This window comes from Papilio xuthus, unplaced genomic scaffold, assembly GCF_000836235.2.
Source record: "Papilio xuthus unplaced genomic scaffold, Pxut_1.1 DF826961.1, whole genome shotgun sequence".
Classification (NCBI taxonomy): Eukaryota; Metazoa; Arthropoda; class Insecta; order Lepidoptera; family Papilionidae; genus Papilio; species Papilio xuthus.
In genome coordinates, this window is record NW_013531688.1 from 3,651,609 (window position 1) to 3,674,394 (window position 22,786).

At 33.7% G+C, this 22,786-nt stretch overlaps 2 protein-coding genes and 1 long non-coding RNA gene across 6 annotated transcripts; 1 reads left to right on the forward strand and 2 right to left on the reverse strand.

Moving 5' to 3' along the window:
- Nucleotides 1–530: 530 nt before the first annotated feature.
- Nucleotides 531–9,878, reverse strand: tst (superkiller complex helicase subunit twister). The gene is made up of 21 exons (XM_013315554.1): nt 9,747–9,878; nt 9,506–9,679; nt 9,045–9,303; nt 8,684–8,854; nt 8,016–8,320; nt 7,512–7,624; nt 6,947–7,178; nt 6,293–6,476; nt 6,083–6,220; nt 5,691–5,805; nt 5,451–5,577; nt 5,271–5,375; nt 4,790–4,946; nt 4,265–4,409; nt 3,519–3,841; nt 3,028–3,156; nt 2,818–2,950; nt 2,372–2,546; nt 1,529–1,972; nt 1,148–1,300; nt 531–1,019 (listed from the first exon to the last, which is right to left on the reverse strand). Exons 1-21 carry the CDS (start codon nt 9,783–9,785, stop codon nt 873–875), a joined length of 3,768 nt encoding a protein of 1,255 aa, XP_013171008.1. The 5' UTR covers nt 9,786–9,878; the 3' UTR covers nt 531–872.
- Nucleotides 9,879–11,958: 2,080 nt separating this feature from the next.
- On the reverse strand, nt 11,959–13,222 carry LOC106120133 (uncharacterized). Of its 4 annotated transcripts, XR_001227991.1 has the most exons (4): nt 12,974–13,222; nt 12,656–12,801; nt 12,405–12,482; nt 11,959–12,027 (listed from the first exon to the last, which is right to left on the reverse strand). It is a non-coding gene; the product is annotated as an uncharacterized LOC106120133 (long non-coding RNA). The 4 variants fall into 4 exon arrangements; XR_001227989.1 differs by lacking the exon at nt 12,656–12,801; XR_001227988.1 differs by lacking the exon at nt 12,974–13,222 and having other exon boundaries at nt 12,656–12,962.
- On the forward strand, nt 11,984–22,633 carry FMO1 (flavin-dependent monooxygenase FMO1). Its single transcript, XM_013315353.1, has 8 exons — nt 11,984–12,167; nt 16,048–16,247; nt 17,831–17,969; nt 18,778–18,949; nt 19,226–19,498; nt 19,918–20,078; nt 20,547–20,690; nt 21,139–22,633. The coding sequence occupies exons 1-8, from the start codon at nt 12,087–12,089 to the stop codon at nt 21,340–21,342; spliced, it is 1,374 nt and encodes a 457-aa protein (XP_013170807.1). The 5' UTR covers nt 11,984–12,086; the 3' UTR covers nt 21,343–22,633.
- The last annotated feature ends 153 nt before the right edge of the window (nt 22,634–22,786 follow it).

Below are 22,786 nucleotides of genomic sequence, written 5' to 3' on the forward strand. Positions count from 1 at the left end.
TATACACAAAGTATGCATATTAATTTGATATACACTCTGTTAATATATGTGTAAGCCAAAACTTTTAAAATCTGCTTAATTATTTTGTAAAGGAAAACCAATAACTTAGCTCTGCTATCGCCTTAGGCGAAATTTCTAGTCCCCAGTTTTTTACTATGTCTTTGGGCGGTTATCAGGGTTAATTGTGACTGTGTATGCGCAGATCTGTGGCGCCCCTTGTTGTTCAGCGCCCTAGCGACCGCTCAACCGCGTCTTATTGTTACGCCGGGTCTCATGGGCACAAAACATCGCTGCTTATAACCTGCCCATGTATAGAGGTGGGTTCATGATATCACCGTTGGCTAATATCCATTCCCTGACATTAAATGACACCCGGCTCGATGGCATTGTCTATCGCTAGCCCAGGTTTAATCTGACGCACTAATCGAAGGTCCAACTTACATAGTCATAGCAGGGATACAGGATTATGATTCAGGTAGTTTGATAAGCTGTTTCATTATTTCCAAATAATTTAGAAAAAAAATTACATGCGTTTTTGCACATTTTATTAAAAAATTAATACAGAGTATAATAAGTATCCGTTTTCAGAACGGCGATAACGTTTATAAGCTGATTTCAAATCTATTGCATAGACTAAACATATAAATATTAACAGGCACAAATTCATTAAGGTGTGCATCTTCCAGTGGAGTGGACTCATACTGGTTAAGGATGATAATAAAAATATTAAATTCTTACCAATACCAAAGCCAATGATAGTTAAAATTTTACATGTTGTATAAAAGAAGACTAATATCTTTATGGTTACATAAAAGTATCGAACGATTATTTTGGTTTAAATATAGTACATATTTATATAAATGAATGCTCCTTTATGATATTACTGTCTCTCTCGCTGTTGTGTACAAACTAGCAGCGAATACAATATCTCTTTTAATGGCAGTAGATGCTTCTAACATTTTGGCTTGAAGCTTCGGGTCTCCTATTGCAACGGCGGCGTCTTTTACGTCAATCAATAACTATAAACATAAAAAAATGGTTAGCAGGAACAACTTATAAGTATAGATTATAATTTTCAGTTTTGTTGGTTAACATTATGGAGAAAAAGGCGAAAGATTGAAGATAAAGCTTGAAAAATGTTACATACCTCATGTAGTTGTTGTATACACCTGACTATGATGCCTTCTTGCACATCTGTTAAATCCATAATCTCTGCAAAAGGTTTCTCCAGAGCCCATTCGTATACAACTCTTATTAAACCAAAGTTTAACCTTTCTCCTTGACCTTCAAACTGACTGACCTGTTTATTCAAATCATTACTGAATTAGATCATCATCAATCTGCTCTTATCCCTATGGAACCCTTATAGGATCACTTTGTTGTCCGTCCGTCTGTCTGTCAAGACCCTTTTTCTCAGAAAAACGTGAAGATATCAAACTGGAATTTATATCAAATACTCAAGTCTGCTTTCCCCTGGCGCTGTGAAAAAATCATTTTTTTTAGTAATATCTGACTTAAATAAACTTACCATATATTTAGATTCTATTGATGTTAAATCTTCATCGATTGCTTTGATAGCATCAACACCTTCTTTTAATTTATCAGTCAACTGTTGGCTGACATTTGTCTTAGCTTGGAACACAAAACAACTTAACAAAGCCGCTATCTCAGCTGGGTTTTTATCAGTGAAGACATTACGAAAGACTAACTCGGATATAATAAGTTCGTTTGTCCCCATACCGCATGCTACGCGACCTTTCAATATGACACTGTCATGTTCGTCGATGTAATTTAATTCTCGTAAAACTAAAAGTCTTCGCTGATAATCAGGGTATAAAGCTAAGTTTTCAAATGATAATAATAATTTATATTTATCTCGCTTCCTCTCTGCTTGCTTCCTTTCGTAAACTACCGCGAACTCTGTTTTAAAGTTTGCGATGTCAGTTGATTTCTTTTGAGATTCTAACATGTCCTGTGGAATAAAAAAAATATTAGTTAAACACATTCACTGCTACTGTGGTCTTTTAGTAACTTGTATGACAAGCCGGTGGTATTAAACGTGTTGAGTAAAATAGGATATCAACAACATATATCCATCATCACTTTATTTTGTTGCCAAATGGTTGGTTTCAAAATCTCTGAATAAAATATATAGTCGTCTCTTTCATTATCTTAGACAAAACAGAGATAACAATATGTTTTTTTACAGAGATTTTGGTTTCAGAAACCCACGGTAAGATATCCGTTAGCAATGTGCGAATTTAAATTAGTCAAAAGAACCGTCTTTTGACTAATTTACCGAACTTACGGATACCGATCCGTCATAGAAAATAGCGTCACGGTTAATTGGTACTTTTGTAATGTATTTTACCTTGTATTTGTTCATTTTGTCAAGCGACTGTAGCACTTCTCCAGTGGTGATGGAGAGTGACTGTGTGAGACTGATGCGTTCCAGTGTGCTGGCGCCAGTGCGTACAGCGTGCGACACTCGGGACAGTTCCTGCACTGCGGCCGCACAGCTAGACCCCACCGGTGCGTCTTTGAACCTGACAAGTTACATACAAATATACTTACATAAACAAATTATCTGTATGGATGGATTTTTGTTAGTATTTATAACCTTAGCAAGTAATCTTACTAATATTGTAAATGCGAATGTTTAGATAGATGGATGTTTATTAAAAGGTATCTCCATAACGGTTTAACGGATTTCGATGAAATTTGGCATTATGGTCGAGTCAACTAATCAATCTTTTTCTAATTCCGTGCGGATGAAGTCGCGGTCGACAGCATGTATTATTAGTAAGATCAACTCACCTGGGAATCTGTCTCTTATCCCAGTCTTGTATGATGAGGCTGGCGTCTATTTTTAATGTCATTTTGGTGACGGCGATTATGTTCTTTGGTGCAATGCAGAGTATCGCGTGGTTTAACGTACCTTCTTCAGTACCTATTGAAAAAAAAAATTGTACGGAAATGTGGAGATGTATGAAATATTTATTAATTATTATTAATATAATATCTTACCTATTCCTTCGTACATGGCAGTAAAACTAAGCATCCTGAACCAACTCTCGTCTAAATCAAAATTATATTTGTTAGGGTCTTGTTCAATGGTGTTTAGGACCAACACTTTATATGGAGTTTGTCGGGGACCTGAAAAATATAAGGATTAACAAATTTCCAACCCAACATGACAGTGACAAGCAGAGAAAGAGAGAGAGACAGAGTTCTTTTTCTCTCTTCTCTTTCAAATCGTAACTTATTAGGGTCTGTATACACAAACTGTAGTGGAGAGCAGAGAACATTTTTATCACAAATAAATTTGAGCTTTACATGATTTAAACAAGATTTAATTTTGCTTTTCACATCTTGTTTACACCTGCTACTGGTAAGTAAAGACATGCAAAGGAATATTAAACCCTGTTTCCATCACATAAAAAAATTGTAATAAAAATCTACTTTTTCTGTCCTAGGTCTGTGTGAACAGACCCTTAAACTTTAAAAATAAATCATACCTGTACTGTTCAAATAAATTCCTAGTTGATTGATATAAGGTCCTGCGGATAGTATAAGGATCTTCCCGGGTACTAATTCCTTGGCTACTTTAGGTTGTCCGAGAAGTATTGGCATGATATCATTAAGAACATCAATGTATGCTGCGGCAGTGTCATAAAACGTCGCTAGAGGCGCTAGGTGCGCGGGTAATGGCGTACTGCACTTCTGACTGTATTCTTTTTCAGCTAATTCCAACTGTTTCCTGTGATTGTCAGCTTGACATATCTGATAGAATTCTCTAAATGAACGCTGCATCATACCTTCCACTGATACCGTTGCAGCTCTGGAAAGAAATAAACATTTTCATTTAAATAATTTTACGAATTATTAATAACTAGGTCTCGCCTGCGACCCCGTCTGCGCGGAATTAAAAAAAACATTATGAGTAGCCCATGTGTTCTTCCAGACTATGTTCTATATGTGTGCCTAATTTCATCAAAATCCGTTCAGCCGTTCTAGAGATACATTTAAGCAAACATCCAAACACCCATCCAAACATTCGCACTTATGAGTAAGATTATTAGTGTAATTTTTTATATTATGTGGCAAACGAGCAAGTGGAAGCAACCGCTGCCCATAGACAACCAGAATTGCAGATACGGTGCCGTTTAATCGACACGGGAAAAGTCGCGCAGAAAAAAATTAATTCCTATGCATCTCCTCCACCGTCAAATCCACTTCTACTAAATTTACTTAAAATTATTACCTTAATAGACTGAGTATCATAGCGTAAGTAAGGCGGAACTGGGAAGAAAGTTTTTCAGGGGTGCCCAACATCATCTCCTTTAATTTAATTTGATTTGGCACTTCTTCTTTGCAGAGAATTATGACAGTGCCCGTGTCGTCCAAACCTGGAATAATAACATGAAAGAAATATAGCAATATCTCGTAAACAAGTTAATTTAAAGTGAAAAGAAACTATAAAAAAAGAATATTTTCTGAAATCTCTTATTTTTAAATCTCTTCACCTCGACGCGGACGTCGTGACATCTAGTGTTTTTTCCGGAAATATTTTGCAACTATGGTATAAGGATAATATGTCTGCACACAACAAATACCTTGACAAAAAAAATGGTCCACCCATTTCGGAGACTACCCGGGAAAAAGAATATTTTTTTTGTTGATATGGGTAAAACAATGCAAGTAGACGAAATGTGTATTTTTTTCGATATGACATACAGACAGTTCAATTTTATTAGCTGTATAGCTATGATATAAACAAAATGTTTACCTCTTCTGCCTGCGCGGCCTGCCATCTGTATGTACTCAGCGGGCATGAGGTGACGGCTCTGTACTCCGTCGTATTTGGTGATGTCATCGAATACCACCGTACGTGCCGGCATGTTGACACCCATCGCAAACGTCTCCGTCGCGAACAGAATTTTAACCTAATAGTAAACATTATTAGCATCGATGGCTCAGGGTTTAAGAATTTGACTTGTAATCTGTAGGTCCTGAGTTCGAATCTCGCCACTATTAATTTTTCTACGTTCTTACGGTGAAGGAAAACATCGTTATGCAACCTGCACATATCTGTGAAGAAATTTAAATATGTGTGAAGTCAACCAGCACTTTTCCAGTGGTTGACTATGGCCTAGTCGCCCCAGACTTAGAGTAGGCTCCGGGCTCCTCAGTGGGGATTTATACTGAGCTGATGATGAAACATTATTAAAATATGATACATTTTTATATACTTAAAATATTCAACTTACGAAGCCAGATTGGAATAACATTTCGACGATTTCCTTTAACAAAGGCAGTATACCGCTGTGATGAACACCAATACCATTTTCAAGTACTCTCTGCATTCTGATAACCTAAAAGATATTCAAAAATTAATACATTAAAAACAAATTGAATACTATTTTTCGTTTTTCATTCGAAATAAATACCTGTGGCAACACTCTATCCGGCTTCTTTAATCTTTGAAGACATTTCTGGAAGAAATTCCTAATGTGTCCCTTTTCTTTAGCCGTAGTGAGATCAACTGACATTAAATTCTCTGCATTCTGATCGCATCTTTAAAAAAAACACTAGCTTCAAGAAAAAGATGGCGTTAGTTACGCACCCGTTGTCTATGATTGCGGAACTAGCGCCATGACGTCACACTACAAATATCTTAAATAGTTTACCTGTTCCGAGAGAGTGTGAAAGCGACTACGGGCAGTTTGTCCGACTGTCGTAAATGGTCTATGAAAGCCACCCACATTGTTTGTTCAGCTTTTGGGTTCATGTATTGCTTTGTACCTGTTGTATAAAAAGTTGTATAGACCATTGAGTAAAGATTTACAGACTGGAATATGCTTGTTGATCTATCCTTAATCTCACTAATGTAAATGCGAATGGTTGGATGGATGGATGGATGTCAGAAGGTATCTTCAGAACACGCTGAAATTTGACACAGATACAGAAAATAGCCTGGAAGAGCACATAGGCTACTAATGAAGTTTTTTTTTTATTCCGAGCGGACAGAGTCATGGTCGTTAGATTAAAAATAGACGAAAGAACAAGTATCATGTCTCACCTTTTGGTCCGAAGCTTTTCTTATATTCATTCTCTCTGGATTTCTTCGCTGCAACAGCCTCATTATATCCTCTCAATAGGAAATTACTTTCTTGATCCACTATCATGAACCGTTCGTGTTTAGATTTACCACCGGTACCTAAAACATCATAAATGTTAGAGAAAGTAATCATATTTTCATATTTTAATGAAATCTCTTTTAAACCAGTACCTGTATATAAGTAATGACAAAGAGGTACAGGCCTCTTTGGTGTGGACACAACGAATACTTTTCGTTTTTTAGTGCGTCCCACCCAGTCAGCAAACTGTAGAGTATTAGGTACAGTCGCACTCAACATTACAATGCTCACATGCGCAGGCAGTAATATAAGTACCTCTTCCCATACATAACCACGCTGAAAATGTCACTTGATATAAATTTAATGTAATTATTATATAAACTAACTGTAGCTCACGACTTCATCTGAGTGGAGGTAGAACTTTCGAAAAATAAGTACTTAATTTTTATATTGAATCTAGCTTTTGATCCAAGACTCCGTCTGCATGGGAAAACAATTTAATAATTAGTATGTGGGCTCTTCCAGACTATGTTCTACATCTATGTCATATTTTATCGAAATTCATGCAGGCATTTCTTGACATGACTTGTAACAAACATCCATCCATCCATTTAAACATTAGCATTTATAATATTAGCGAAGTATAGTAAGACTAAGGTTCAAGGAGAAATCATCCTTATTACCAAGAGACACCTAGTAAGGGTTGTTAAATAAGTGCTAAGGGAGACTCTTAGTAATGATTTTTCATACTAAATGTACAACAAAGGTCCCTAAGACGATAATATGTTAATCAAGTTTAGTATTACCTCAGCGTTATTAATATAATGTACTTCATCGAATATAACGAACTCTAAATCTCTGGTAACGTCAGAGCCGCAGTAGAGCATGGAGCGCAGGATCTCTGTGGTCATCACGAGGCAGGAGGCAGTCGCATTGATCTGCAGGTCCCCTGTCAGCAAGCCAACTTCACCGAACATTTTGTTGAAATCATTGTACTTTTGATTGGATAACGCCTTGATTGGTGATGTGTATATTGCCCTGTTATTGAATTAGTACGAGCTATTTAGTTAATTACTAGCTTTCTACTAAATTATTAGTAGCCTATATGTTCTAGAGTATGTTCTACATCTATGCCAAATTTTAGCATGATCCATGCAGCTTTATTGGAGATATCTTTTAACAAACATCCATCCATCCATCCAAACGTATTTATAATATTAGTAAGAATTACTATAGAAGTAAAGATGGAGTTACAAATCATTAAATTAAAAGTAACTTTGAAGTACCAAAACATTCGAACCAAAGTATAGATTTCTTTCTATCTGTAGAACTTAATTCGTAAAAGTACAAAGTAAGTAAAACATGTGTTACCTTGTACAATTCCTCCTGGACATAGCAATAGCATATTCCGCTACGACAGTCTTACCAGCCGACGTATGTGCGGCCACAAACACATGATGACCTTCTTCCAGTTTTAGTATAGCCTACAATGTAATATCAATACAAGTGATTAATATAAAAAAAATTAAGCCTGACTGTACTCCTATAGTATTTAAAAAGACTTTAATTTGAATGTAGGGTCAGCGCCAGCATATAACCCTGTTAACCTCTTCCTACAGGCACGGTAACAAAAGAGGGCGTCGTAGAAATCACGGCCAGGGCGTTAGTAAAGTTAAAACCATTATTGGCCAAATGATACTTCACTTTTCAAATTTATTTAACATATAAAAGTACCTAACGTTTGATTTGGCACGCTGGCAATAAGAGTATACTTCTGCTAAATATGCCAACTCACACTTCAAGTACTATACTTATAAAAATCTTTACTCTACTGCCATTTTTGCAAAAATTCATAAAGACATCAAAAAATATTACCTGCTTTTGAAAATTATCCAACTCAAATGGATATGAGTGTGCCATATCCCGTAATTTCTCTCTAAAATCCGGCACAGGTAGTGTAACATCAATCATTTCTGCCCAATCAGTGGATGTTACCGCCATCCTGCCTTTAGAACTTGTAATATTCAGTACTGGTATCTCCGGAAGTTCTATTGGAGGTTTTATTATTGTACTCTCTAAGAAGTTATCACTCTCAGTTGTGTCAATATCTAGATCAATTTTCTTTGACTTTTGTACTATTTTAGGTTTTAATTCAGCTCCATCGTCATCTTTCCATAAATCTACGAAAAAAAAAATTCGGAAGCTTTTAATTTAAATTAAGAAACTAACATAATAAACCAATTGTTTATACTTGATGTTAAAATTATAGGAGACATCATTTTAATATGACATTTCTATCAAATATTTTTGTTTGTAACCAACTTATACATCCCTGTTTGGAACCTAGCAAAGGTTAGGGGTGACTAAGCCATAGTTGACAACACTAGCCCAGTGAGTTTTACTTGGCTTCACACATATCACAATATTGTCATTCACATTAAGAACTTTTTTTATGTATACAACTGTATCTATGTGTGCTAACATGACTCATTAATTCAACAAACATTGATAATTTCTCAATCTAAATAAAAGATAATTCTCACCTACTAAATGCACATTATTGTCAACAACTTCTTCAAGATTAATTTTAACAAGTTTATCAATATCTTCCTTGTCCAATTTTTGTTCACTTGTACCGCCACTTTTTAGTAGAGTAAAACCATCATTTTGAAAAAGAACACTCTCATTACTTCCTGGAGGCATAGTCAGTAATTCTGGAACACAGTAAAAGGTTAGTCAAAAAAATATTTTTAACATTGAAATTTAAATTAATTAGAAGTTTAATTTCAATAATTACTATACTGATGCTATCAGAAGGTTGACCAAAAAGCAACCCCATTAATCTTGTAAGATACTTCTTAACTTGTAAAATTAAATTTAATTACTAAACAGTAATTAGTGTACCTTCTCCTAAAAACTTTCCAGGTTCATCATCCTCCAAGTTAATATTGATTTCACCACTATTAGCAGCTTCATCCAACATTTTCTGGAGTTCTTCCTCAAAGCCAGCAGGTAAAAAAGGGTTTTGTGTTGTGGTGCCCCTGGTAGCAAGGCTTGGTGGTAGAGGTGCCCGGGCCATAGACAAACAATCATCATCATCTTCTACCGGTATACTTACTTCTTCTAAACCAACTATCTCTCCAGTTATAGGGTCTCTAATAATCTAAAGGTAATAAACATTTTTTTTTTGTATTTTAAATTATAGTTTGCTACTTATATATTTTCTACCATACAATCAAACTTTATTTCCAATAAATGACTAGTTAATTTGAAAACCCAGCAATCCAGCAAAAACCCGTTTATTAAGATAAGTTTCACTTATGCTTAGTTGCAAAAAATACAGCTTATTCTAATATTATACATACATCTAATGTGGTATCGAGACCGATGTCTTCATCTTCAAACTTAATTAAGGAATCTATGTCCGTTGTTCTGTGCCAATGTGTTTGTGATCTTTCCCATTTATGTATTGATAGTCTTTCAGGTTTTAACAAATATTCTTTCACACGATCATTTAAATCGTCGAAAATCGGTGGTATCTGAAAAAAATTGACTGTCAAAAACATTTTTCATTTTCCAGATTTTTTGGCGGTACTATCTATTTACCTTAAAATCAGCAAATTCGTTTTCTATCTGAGCCGACATTTTGTAATTAATTGAAAAAGTTATTTGTAGAGTATTATTAAATTAAACACACATTTCTTACAATGTTTTTAAAAGATGACATGACATTAACTGACAGTTGTTGCAAATTGACAACTCAATTAACTTCAATAACCAATGACAAGTGACAAGAGGATCCATGGTCCATGTTGGTGCCGTTCCATTACAGCATACATATGTTTCTATACGCTACCCAGTAAAATGTCCAAAAAAAAATCCACGGATCAAGCATAGTCATTGAACAAGATAGGGATATAGCGAACTCTGCCACTATACTACGGCCCAAAACCGTGCAGTAAAACAGGCGTAAAGTAAAAGTATTTTCGTTAGTTTAAGTATTCTTGTCCATTTGTGTTTTGCATACATTTTTGTATTAGAAAAAAGATGAAAAGGGGAAGTGGATTTGACGAGGAACCGGACGTAGAAAGAGGAATATGTTTTCATTATCACTTATTACCCTGTGAATTGTATTATATCTGGCATCATGATACATTTTATTACAATTCTAAAAGGCTATCTAAAACCGAATATTAATAAAATGCTAATACATATTAATTACTACTTTTTGTTAAAATAATAGTCGCCTTCTTATTCCACTTAAGTAGTTCAATCATCTTTTTCAAGTTTGTTTTTGTTAAGAGGAAAGACCATTATTTAAGTAAATATTAAATAGAGTGAGTTATGAATAATATTTGTTAGCATTAAAATATTTGGATAGGTTTTAAAACATATTTGATTTGCCATATTCGAAAATAATGTTGTCAATTTTCTAAATCAGTCTATTTTTTTACACCAGGTGACCTTATATTCAAATCGCATCCGCCTAATATTTTTAAAATATGTTTATTTTTAAATACTGATACAGGCATATAGAACCGAAGTGAGTCTGTATGCTAATGGCCTGCTTAAGTGGCATAATGTCTGATTCCGAAGAAACGAAATTGCACCACATTTTATTTAAGGTTGATCTTAATTAGTGAGGAGACTAAAGCAACTTTAAAGTAGTCAGGTAGGTGGTATGACGATGGAATCTTTTTGCTTTCTACGAACTACGTATTAAGATGTAATTCCTTAAAAAGTTAGTAAAGTAAGAGGTAAGATATAGTAAGAGTACAAATTAACCAAATTGATATTTCATTAACGAATACGCACATATACTCACTTTATGTAAATGGTTAAGCCCGCATTGAGGTACTTTTAATTTGTTTTAGAAGAAATCAAGATTATGATATCTCTCACGACCTTATTACCTTAATAAGCTTGTCATACTATGCAGAGACATCTCTCATTAACATATTTAACTCCACTGACGATAATTACGTGGGAATATCCATAGTTTTAATTTTAATGTAATAGATTTTTGATTGAAAATTAATGAATTTAAAATAAACATTCGTTAATTTTAGAGATATACCGTATCCTATGTTTTTCATATAAAAATAAAATAAAAATGACCCATCTAGCGTATTATCTAGATGGGTTTGTGTCTCTTAAAAGCATCCACTGACGTCATAAACCAATACTGCATTTGCGATTCGGGAGTCACCTGTTACTTACCGAATAATAAAAAAAGCTCGATCGAAATCTTGCGCATGAAGCTTTTTTCTTTCTTAAATTCGCAAACAGGTATTGTTACAGCTACAAGAACATATACGATTAAATAACTTAGTAAATATTTATACTTCCTGTACTATTTAATACAATTTGTTACACGCAATGACAAAAGTAAAAGTGAGCGTTTTTGTTTTGTAGGAAGTTATGACGTATTTAATATTTATAAGTACATACAAAATATTATGTAATGTAAGTCCTTTACACTTAACTCTGTTATTTTCATTTATTTTATGTTCTGTATGTGACAAGGAGATAGAACCTATAGTCCCTTATAATACGTATAAAAGTTATTGTACATGCATTAGTTTAAATCTTGTGATACTCGTGTAAATACAATGAGTACTGCAAGGGCATTTTTTAAAATAAATCTTGTGCAATTGTAGTATCTTATTAAATAATAGGATGCTATTGTTAAGGAAGTCTAATCGCTAAATAAACACATAAGAAAAAAGCGCATCATTAACATATTTTTTATATATGTATTATGTTAAGCCGATACAGGTACGTGAGTCATGAAGCCTTCGGTACGAAGGCTGCAAACTGGTTGGTCCCATACTCGCCTCAATCTCGTCGTGTCTTCGTAAGAAGGCGGACCATCGGTGGCGTCTGCCTTCAACGAACTCAATAGTAAATTACGTTACAAATAAAAAAAGTTCTAATTCATTAATAATGACTCGTTATCTGTGGTCATATGTGACAGTTTTGTGTTTGACGAATTTGGCGCTAAAATCTACGAATTGTCAATCAGAGGTATGAATTAAATCAAATTATTGATATTTATTTATATTATTTTAACAGTAAAATTAAAAACAAATGGAATTAAATGTCTATTTTTTATTTATATAATTTAATTTCAAAAGCAACTATTATTTATTGACTTATTATGACACTAGAAATATTAAATTTCCAGAAATAATCAACCCAAAGTAGGGAAATTATAATTTTAGATTTTTTTTACATAGAGGTTAAAGGTTTAATATTACTTACCAATATTTACTCGCTAATTTCATAAATAATTTGTTAACAATAATGCTAAATTATTATGTGGAAGTTCGAAAATAGTTCCTGCAAAATAAAATAAAAATTTACGCAAGCCATTAATAACGACAAAAGAAATTGATCGAAAGTAAAAGTTTTTACATAATATAAGAAATTAACTTTTATACTGGTGAGCCAAACCTCTAATGTTAATTAACCTGGCTAGGATAAAAATTTCATTATTTTATAAAAATATTTACGGTTGACAAAATGCGCGTGCGATGATTGAAGTGCGAAAAATGCAGTTGGCGGCGAAACGGGAAGCAAACGGCGTCTCGCACCATGTTTGTAGGACAGGCAGTGCTATGACAGCACGTGCTAGTTCGCGCCATAAATACTTTAGGCACTTATAAACATGGCTTTTTAAAATACATTTATATTTATTGTCGTATTTCAAAGACAATAGAATAAAATACGAACAGTTTAGACACAGACAAGAAAAAAAGTGGAATATTTTAGTTAAAAAATACATCGTTTTTTATCTAAATTATTTGTATTAATTGACACATTGTCATTACCTTTATTGTCAACTTATTTCCCAACTTAAGTAATTGTAGTCCGGTGAAGATTCTGCTCAGTTGGGCAGCCGTGTCATGGTCGAAAGTAACAACGGGGTGTACAATGGCATATTAATGTGTAGATTATGGAAAAATGCCGCAAACAGTCCTTGACAGCATTCGTATAGCATATGTGTAGGCTTGTCTCCTATAAAAATTAATAATTTCATAAAGGATGGTCATATTGTATTACGTAGGATGAACATTATAATCATTGCTTACTGCTTACTTACATAACTCACGTTAAATTATTAACTCTTATTGGTATTACAAAGTACACGAAGACATTACTAAAACTATGTATATTACATAGCAAGGGTGGTTTTATCATTATAAGCGATCATCGAATTATCCAGTTCTAAAATTTAAAAAAAAACAGATTATAAGCAATCAGATTAAAAGCTTATTCATGGCTAAGTAAAGTTTAATATTTACACATATTTTTGCATATTTAGAAAAGATAAATATTTGGCATCAAATTATATAACTTAAGCTTCATCAACAGCATTAAACAAGTATATTATTTTTGTTTAATATTTTTTTTTATTTTATAATCTGGGAAGTACTAAAGTTACAAAATTGTTGTGCCTGTGTTGATTTATTTAGTACTAATCGTACCTTGAGTTTGAAGTGAACGTCCATATTTCCTACTCAAGTATCCATTCTATTCGTGCTTTGTAATTATCTCTCCATAATATTACATATTACAACAGTGACTGGTGTTATCCTTGTAAATAATGTTAAAGTAACTTATAGTTTAATTTAAATTTAATATACGTATAATAAAGACCTTATAATGTTCACAGTTGAAAGGGAACGTAAAATAAATAAAAAATCTATACAATCAAAATAATATTATAGACTGGAAATCTATCCTGAAAGGCCTACCATACGTTTATTTTAATATGATCAACGCTTTTGTAACGCATAGATGATACGCACTCAAACATGACTACAACCAAAAAACTCACAAACAACTAAAAAATACAACTAATAAATAAGTCGTTGATCTTTTCGCTCTTAAAATTTAAGGTGGGCAGAGAGGAAAAGATATTATGCAGATTGACATCTATCTTTGGTATTTTTTATAGTAATTTATGTTTACAGTACCTTGACCTGATAAACCGTGAGTCAGATATAACCAATTATTCATAACTTTTAGTGCTCATCTTATGAAATATTAATAAGTGTGTTTACTAACATACATAATGTATAAAGAGTTCGAATTTTCTATATCCCCGGCAGCTGATGCAAAGTTAGCTTGCACGCGACTTTCGCTTTCTTCACTTTGAATTATAGACTATTATTCTATAAACGTAATTCATTTGCATGTTTATGCAATTGATTGCATGATGTGTTAATGTTTGAAGCTACGGTACGATTTTTCCACAGGAATAACGAAATAACAAATAAATAAAATTAGTTGAAAAGACGCGCGTAGTTTTTTATTTATTTAAAAGGTCTGATTATTCTAATGGATTGTAAAGTCTTGATGGGGTGGTTGCGTAAAATTACACGATATAATGTTCACAATTATTTGGTACGCATTTCAAATGTTTGAATCTTTTTAAACAGAAAGATAAACATTGCATGGAACAATCGTAATAGAGACATACTAAGCATCTTAATTGAGTTTCATTGTCATAGGATGTGTGTAACTTGCTTTATAGTAAGTTTATGCAAGAGTTGTCACTACTCTACATTGGCCCTTCGCATGTGGGTATACCCTAATCACACGCTCAAACATTGTACACATAACTACGTACAAACTATGTATAGTTTGTTGACTATATTATCTATACATATAAATAAAATTGTAGTGTCGGTTTGTAATATTGAAATAACCGTTTTTTCTACATGTATATAAATATAGAATCGGCGCATACACCAAAATAACAATTTTTTACAATTTTTGTCTGTCCCGGTCAATATCTGTAATGGCTAGACCGATTTTGACAGAACTTTTATTAGAAGGTATAATAGATGATGTTATAAGGAGTAACTTAGACTACATTTATTTTAGAAAAATGCTTCTATTTTAGGACAATAAAGTGATGTTTCAATGTTCAAGTACTGTCTAGCACCACGCGCAGCTCAAAGACAGTATCATACACAGACGAAGTCGCGGGCACAGCTAGTTGTAGGTTAAAAATTATATTAAGTGGGACATGTATTTTCTTCGTTTCTTTATCTTTCTTTCCCCTTTTTACACAATTCTTTGTTCTAATTCATCTTTTGTGATTTCATCAAAAATATTGGATATTGTTTATTTGTTTGGTATCTTTGTCAATAAAAATAACAAACTTGAAATGTAGATATTGCAATAATAATACATTAATAGAGTTGACTGTCTGATAAAGCGCATTAAGTAATTAATGGCGGAATAACATTGCCTCAGAACTATCTAGATTCTATTTACAATCATATGAATTCCAATATATCGAGGTTTACTCATAAAAACTTTTGTAATATTTGCAAGTTTCTTTATCACCAGTAACAAGATGATATAAAACCTTTTTTAATTTTTAATATTTTTACATGCTCAAGAAATATAACTTTCACACTAAATTTTTACTAGCCCACGTATAATCGAATACAAGTTATAAACAAATTTGTAAAGGTTGTTATTTTTCAATTTCACACGGTACAATCCGGCACGATTGATTTCAAATAATTTCACGGGCTAATTTTTGAGCTACTTTGTTATTAGTATGAAACAAAATTTAAATGTGTAAAAAATTATAAATCCAAATTAAGAGGAACAGTTAGAAATACAACGAACCAGTCAAATCTCTCTCCCCGAATTAGGTACCCAAAACCCCTTAAATAATAATCCTGAAACTGCGCCTGGTTACTTATAACCGGCGTCTAACAATGCATTGGCAACATACATAATAAATGCGATTTCGAAACAAACAAATTTCTAAAAAAGATGGAAGTTAAATAGACCACAAAACTTTTTGTCCAAAGCATAAAAAGTAACACGACAATGGCTGGCGATCAATAGTTATAATAATTTATTTCTTTTGTTTCAGGCAGTGGTAGCAAAACATGCATGTGTGATAGGCGCGGGATACTCCGGCCTGGCTGCCGCTAGGTACTTGCAAGAGTATGGAGTCAACTTCACCGTGTACGAGGCGTCGCGGCACATTGGCGGCACGTGGCGTTTTGACCCTCATGTCGGCACTGATGAAGATGGCCTGCCGCTGTTCACCAGCATGTATAAGAAACTAAGGTATTGGCAGCTTCCATCTTTATCCCCATAAAGATACTCAATTTCGAATCCCCTAACGCTCCTCTACTCCTAAATTGTGTACAATGCAGCGAATCATGCGATGCCTCTCCTAGAATCCCCACTGATTTACTCCTTGATACCTTTACATCAATTCTTTGAAGGATACGAATCAAATAACACACACACACACACCAAAATAAAGGGCTTTAAAGCTAGTGGCGATCACATTGAAGCAGCAACTAAAGGTAGTAATAAACCGTTCATATAAATCATATGGTTAATTAGTTCATCATATCTTAGGAGCTATACAGAGTATGTTATATTAAAGAGAAAGCTTAACAAAGTCGCTGAACTTTGTTGCCTCATATCGTCATACTGTATCCAGTTGCCTAATCTCTTAAGTAATTGTGTATGTACTAATTGACGTAACACGTAGCATTTAACTCCTAACCCGTTAACCGACAAATAGAGAATCTGTGTTACTTACATGCTTTATATCCGCAATTTACCTTACTTTATTTAGGTATGTAATGGTTAGGTATAAAAATTATAAAATATTCTCATATGTCCAAACATGTATGTATTGACGTAATACAAATATGTTATTCCTTACTAACGGTTGCTTACGACTTTGTCAGCTCTGATTAAAAAAAAATAGCCTAAGTTACTCCCGCACATGTGAGCTATCTTACAGTAAACGTCTTGTCAAAATCCGTCCAGCTGTGATTGAGAGATTGACAGACAATATTATTAAATATGTAATTTCGTTATAAGCAACGCAAATGTCTTGTTCGCAAAATATATTTTTTTCGGCATTGCATACAGTCACTGCATTTCTATATATACTAGTATATTGTGTATTGGGTTATCTGTGGTATCAAATGAAACCCGAATAATAAGAATTTTGTCAGCCGGCATAACTAAACATCTCACAAGAAGCTTTGCGTATTCTAGAGCTATCTAACTTAATAGATGTTTTTAAAATGTATTTAGAGCATTCAAATGTCACGAAACGGTCCTAAACGATTATGGCAAAAATATCTGAATATATCAATATTTAATTGAATAAAGAAGTCTTATATCTTTTACTGTGTCTGTTGTAACATGTGTCTAATTTAGGAAAAAAATGATTTATTTAGTTTTTACTATGACTTGGTACATTTGATTCGGAATCCAAAAAAGAATATTTCTTAAGGCACTGGCACTTATCTGACGTTCTTACGTTTAAGAGAAACGGTGTGATGTAATCTGCGTCTATCCAGTCTCGCATAACTCTATTGACTGAGGTCTAGTCATCTCCAAACAGGGACTCGAGCTGTTCTATAGGGATTTGTAATGACTGTAGATTTATTACTTTTAGTTTAGTTAATAATTTCATATTATTAGACTAATATAAAAACGGTAAGCTAAACACTCACGTATATTCATCCGGTGGCGGCACCGACTAGTTTCGAGACCATCGGGGGCCCTTCATCAGGATGAGTGGTACTGGTATTATTGACGCGGCCCCCAGCTCACTGCGCGACTGCGCTCTAGAATAATTTAATTCCATATTATGTTTATATGTTTCCATTTACTTCTAGAACAAACACTCCCCGCCAGACGATGGAATACGCGGGATTTCCGTTCCCAGAAAACACGCCATCTTACCCATCTGGGGGCTGTTTTTACAAGTACCTTCAGAGTTTCGTCAAACATTTTGATCTCATGAAGTATATTCGTGTAAGTATCATTCTCACAATATACCTTGTAACATTTATCGTAACACTTATTATTGCCGTGGTTTTCCATTGTTGAAATACTCCTATGTTTTATTATATTTCTCGATCTCTTTGAAATAGTTAAGTTACAACTATACAGCGTGTTTCTGCGGTAGAGCGGCTGTAATAAATTAATCGTTCCGTATAAAGTTGGTAAGCAAATGTGAATTAAAGTTGTTGTAGTAACATTGTAAGTATTGTTGTAATAAACGTAAAATAAATTGAATAAAGTATCAAACTATTAAAGAGTAATAAAAATGTAGTAAAAAGTAAAATGCGGTGACATTCTATTATCAGATTGACTTTATCGTAACACAGTTGGTTATCATAAGAGTTAAAACTATTATTTGTAAATTAAATACATTAGAGTAACTTTCATCGATTTGATGGAGCAGTGTCTAGTTAACAATATGGTCAATTAATGAACAACAAAAGAAGACATGTTCCACAGACGTAGATGTCGAAGATAGAGCAAAGTGAAATAGACTTTAGGAATTATTATTATATTAGGAAAGCCAACCCCACCAACATATAGGGTGTAACAAATACGAGTTAGGTAGAAAGAGACGGAGAGAGAGAAAGAAAGACAGAGGGAGAGAGAAAGAAAGACAGAGAATAATCCACAAGCCACAGTTACTACTGAATTACTTTTAAATTCCGAACTATCAGGAAACTTCTTAAACAGCCTAAGTAGTAAAATCACGTTACCAGAATAGTTACGGAGTCTATTCAGTTTTGCAATAATTCAGTTATTTACTGTTATATTTTAGTTTCGTAGTCTAGTGACCAGAGTGCGATGGGCGGACGACCATTGGGACTTGACCTATATCGACAGCGACGATAAGAACAGTTACACTGATGCTTGCGACTTCCTCATTATCGCCAGTGGACAGTACAGTAATCCAGTAAAGCCTACATTCCAAGGACAGGATATTTTCAAAGGTTCGTTTACCAAGAGTTATCGGAAGTACGTTGAACCAGTGAATTTTATTTTTGTCGCGCCGAGTGATTGCGCCTGACGTTTTAAATTTTTAACCAACTAAACTAAATTGAAGATTATTGTTTTTTTTGGAAAGGTCAATTATAATTTTAATCTACACTAAAGAAATGCTTAAATGATTGCGAGTACATTGGTGATAAAGATAATCTTATGAGGCAAAGTGTCTCATACATTTAAAATACTGTTTTCCTTCCTTATAATTCAAATTTGTATACCAGGTAACATAATACATAGCCACGACTACAAGGACCCGGAGGTTTTCCGAGGTCGTAAGGTGATGGTTGTCGGCGCGGGTGCATCTGGTCTCGACCTCGCGACACATTTATCCAACGTCACCGCAAAGCTGGTCCACAGCCATCATCTCAACTACAACCAGCCCAAGTTCCCCGGCAACTACGTCAAGAAGCCAGATATAAATCTCTTCACGACAGATGGAGTTATTTTCCAAGATGGCTCCTTCGAGGATATCGATGACGTCATACTTTGTACTGGTATGTTTTTAATTTTACAGATATTATGTTTGTTCATCAACTGATATAAATATTATTACAATTTGTTTTCCTAATATTCCATATAGTAGTTGTGCACGTCTTTGTTCGCATGAAATTAAAAAAAAAACCTGAATTAGTCGCTTGTGTTCTTCCAGATTATATTCTGCATCTATGCTAAATTTCAACATTTTGCTGTGTTGGAGATATCTAATAATAAACGTCTATACATCCAAACATTCACACTTATAGTTAAAACTATGATTTCCATTAGGTTAAACAAACAAACAGACATCAAAAGTGTTCGAGTAGATAAAAAAATAGAAGAGGAGCTAATTCAAACCTTTGTCATTAAAAAAAAACTGTAAATAGTATCGTAGCTTAACGTTACTCAAATTTCAATTTCTTGTTTCGTCTTCCAGGTTATGAGTATAACCATTCGTTTGTGGACGAGAGCGCCGGGCTGACTGTGTCGGGCAAGTTCGTGCTGCCTCTGTACCAGCACATAGTCAACATCAGACATCCCACTATGACCTTCCTTGGTGTCGTAGGCAAAGTCATCACACGAGTAATGGATGCTCAGGTACGTAAATATTTATTAAATCGTTTAAGAGACAGTAAAATATTGACATGTTATTTGTTTCTTTATGTTTTGAGTAAATAGATCGATGTATTCCTTGACAATTAGAACAAAGTTATGAGCTTTCAAAATGGCCATGACCGACAATTTGCTTTTTGCAAACTTATTTATTTTATGGGAAATACTTAATTTCTGGTGATATAATTTAGCCACGTCTTTCTGTCTCGTGTTCCAAAGATGGTGCAATTATCATCAGCTCATTATACATCTTCACTGAGGTGCTCGGAGCCTAAGTTATGGGTGACTAGGACATAGTCAAACACTGGTTAAGTGCGGGTTGATTGCACATATATCTTTGAATTTGTTTTTAAATATGTGCTGGTTGCAACACAATGTTTTCCGTCATCTTAAAAATATGGTGCACTATTTGTGGTCGAATATTGGTATAGGATATTTTTTAATGTTTTTCAGGCGCAGTACGCAGCAGCTCTTGCCGGTGGTCTGTTCGAGCTGCCGCCCCAGCAGAGCATGCTTAGGACCTGGTTGGACCACGTGCGCTCTCTGCGCACCAAAAACTTAAAGATTATCGACGTCAACATCGTTGGTGATGACATGGTAAGAAATACATTAAACATTCTTAAACACGTTCAAAGATAATTCGATATGAAAGTAAATTCGCCTTGGGAATGGGCGGCACTTTCCAGTCTCGTGAAGTCCATGTCTGCTGTACTAAAACGCTACATCATTTATCATTGGTTTCTGAGATCGACATCTCTCTCATTGTAGACAAAACAAAATAAAAATATTTTACATACAGGGAATTTCGTCTCAGAAACTAACGAATCATGTTACAGTATTAAGGAACCTATCGTTGGTTTCAGAGGCCTTCCTTTAAACATAGTAAGACAAAATAGAGATATGTTTTATAAAGTTGGCCTTAGAAACCAGCAATTAGTTTTCTTACCACTTTACATTAAGCGTTATGTGCATGTTTGTGGCATATAAAGGGCTAATAAACGTTTATGTGTGTTAACGAATGTATGTGAAATATTGTGTGGTCTAGGACTACTACTTCGCGAACCTGACGTGCGAGGCGGGCGTGGTTCGCGCACCGCCCGTACTCAAAGCAATGCGGGACTTCAACGCTGTCAACCGACTAGAAGACCTCCTTAATTACAGAGATTACGACTACCAGATCTTAGATGATTGTACATACGATAGAAAATATAACCCAAGACCAGAAGACACTTGCTACATTGATATATAAGAACTATATAACTAAATTTATCGGATGTCAGATAATATCGACATATTGCCATCTCTCTTATTCTGTATTAAAAAGACAGAGATAATGTGCTACTACAATTAATACGTCAATGGATTTCAAGGTTACGAAATGTAAATCATAATAATATGTCATTGTCTATTGAAAAAATACAGTAATCTTTTTCGTGTGTATGTAAGTTTTTATGTATGTGAGTTTGTATGTAACACAGAGATATAACAATTCAAACTATTTTGTAGAGTAAGGTGTCATAGGATATATATCTAGAGTGTCATAGGATATTTTATATGGAAAAATAAATACAGTTTGAAAAACAAGTTCGAATCTCTATAGTCAACATTTTTTTTAATCACTAAATTAAAGTTTAGATTTTTCTAGCATCTTCTAAAATAAAGAAGTATCACATGTAACATTACTATATTTAGTTTAATTTATAAATTTAAAACTTGATAATGACGTCATAGTGACGTCTTGACATCATTTATCGTGGGTTTCTGAGTTCAAAATCATTGTATAAAATTTATCGTCATCCCTGTCATTATCTTTGACAAGTCCGATATACAGTGTTTTAAAAGATTTTAGACATAGAAACCCAAGGTTATATTTGTTTTAAAAAGCAGGCAATAGTAAGTCAGTCGGGATTTTTTTTAATTGTCTCTTTTTTTCCAATGACAATGTTAGGGATCGCATTATTGTAGTTATGCAAGTGTTGGGACAGTGGAAACCCATTGTCCTATTGTTAGCGTATTCGGAAAGAGATACGCCGATGATTTTGTTGTTGGATTGGTTTGTCCAGAACTATTTATTAGCGCTAGTGTGCTATGTTGCTTCTAAGCCAATCGTAAATTGTTTAAAATTCAATATACATAACGAGGTAGTGTTGTAAATGTTTACATTTTTAATTTATTAAATAAAAGCTCTCTATGACCGAGTCACATATACATGTCTACCTATAATGACATGAATTAACAGAATGCTTGGACAGTTTTGTGTAATCTGTGCTGTTAAGTGTTACCACTAGATGTATTTTGATAATCAATAAAAAATATTTCTAATAAATAATTTAATACCTTTATAAAATATTTAAAAAAAATTATTACCATATTGTAACACAAATTAAGACATTAAGTAACAATATATAATAAGTTTTAAAAAAGACAATATAAATGCCACAATGTTAGAGAACGTCATACCTTTAAGGCAATAATTATTAAAAATAAATATATAACTTCAAACATGGCTTATAATGTTAAAATATTAAACTTAATAAAACTGTAAATGCATGTTATAAAGACAAATATAATGATTAAACATATTACGTAAAAATAAATAAACAACAAAAAAAAGATTAACGTGTTTTTTAAACACTCTTCAAAAATAATTATATTTTACTTACAACAACAAAAATAAATACTGCTACTTTACG

What these genes read in the sequence shown, in the direction of transcription:
- tst (XM_013315554.1), bottom strand. Translation starts at nt 9,785, where the DNA reads ATGTCGGCTCAGATAGAAAACGAATTTGCTGATTTTAAG. An exon ending in GTCTCGATACCACATTAGAT is followed by an intron (nt 9,304 to 9,505) that starts GTATGTATAATA and finishes TATTACCTTTAG; the next exon opens with ATTATTAGAGACCCTATAAC. An exon ending in CAATAGAATCTAAATATATG is followed by an intron (nt 1,301 to 1,528) that starts GTAAGTTTATTT and finishes TTGAATAAACAG; the next exon opens with GTCAGTCAGTTTGAAGGTCA.
- FMO1 (XM_013315353.1), top strand. Translation starts at nt 12,087, where the DNA reads ATGACTCGTTATCTGTGGTCATATGTGACAGTTTTGTGTTTGACGAAT. An exon ending in AGCATGTATAAGAAACTAAG is followed by an intron (nt 16,248 to 17,830) that starts GTATTGGCAGCT and finishes ATTTACTTCTAG; the next exon opens with AACAAACACTCCCCGCCAGA. An exon ending in ATCTCATGAAGTATATTCGT is followed by an intron (nt 17,970 to 18,777) that starts GTAAGTATCATT and finishes GTTATATTTTAG; the next exon opens with TTTCGTAGTCTAGTGACCAG.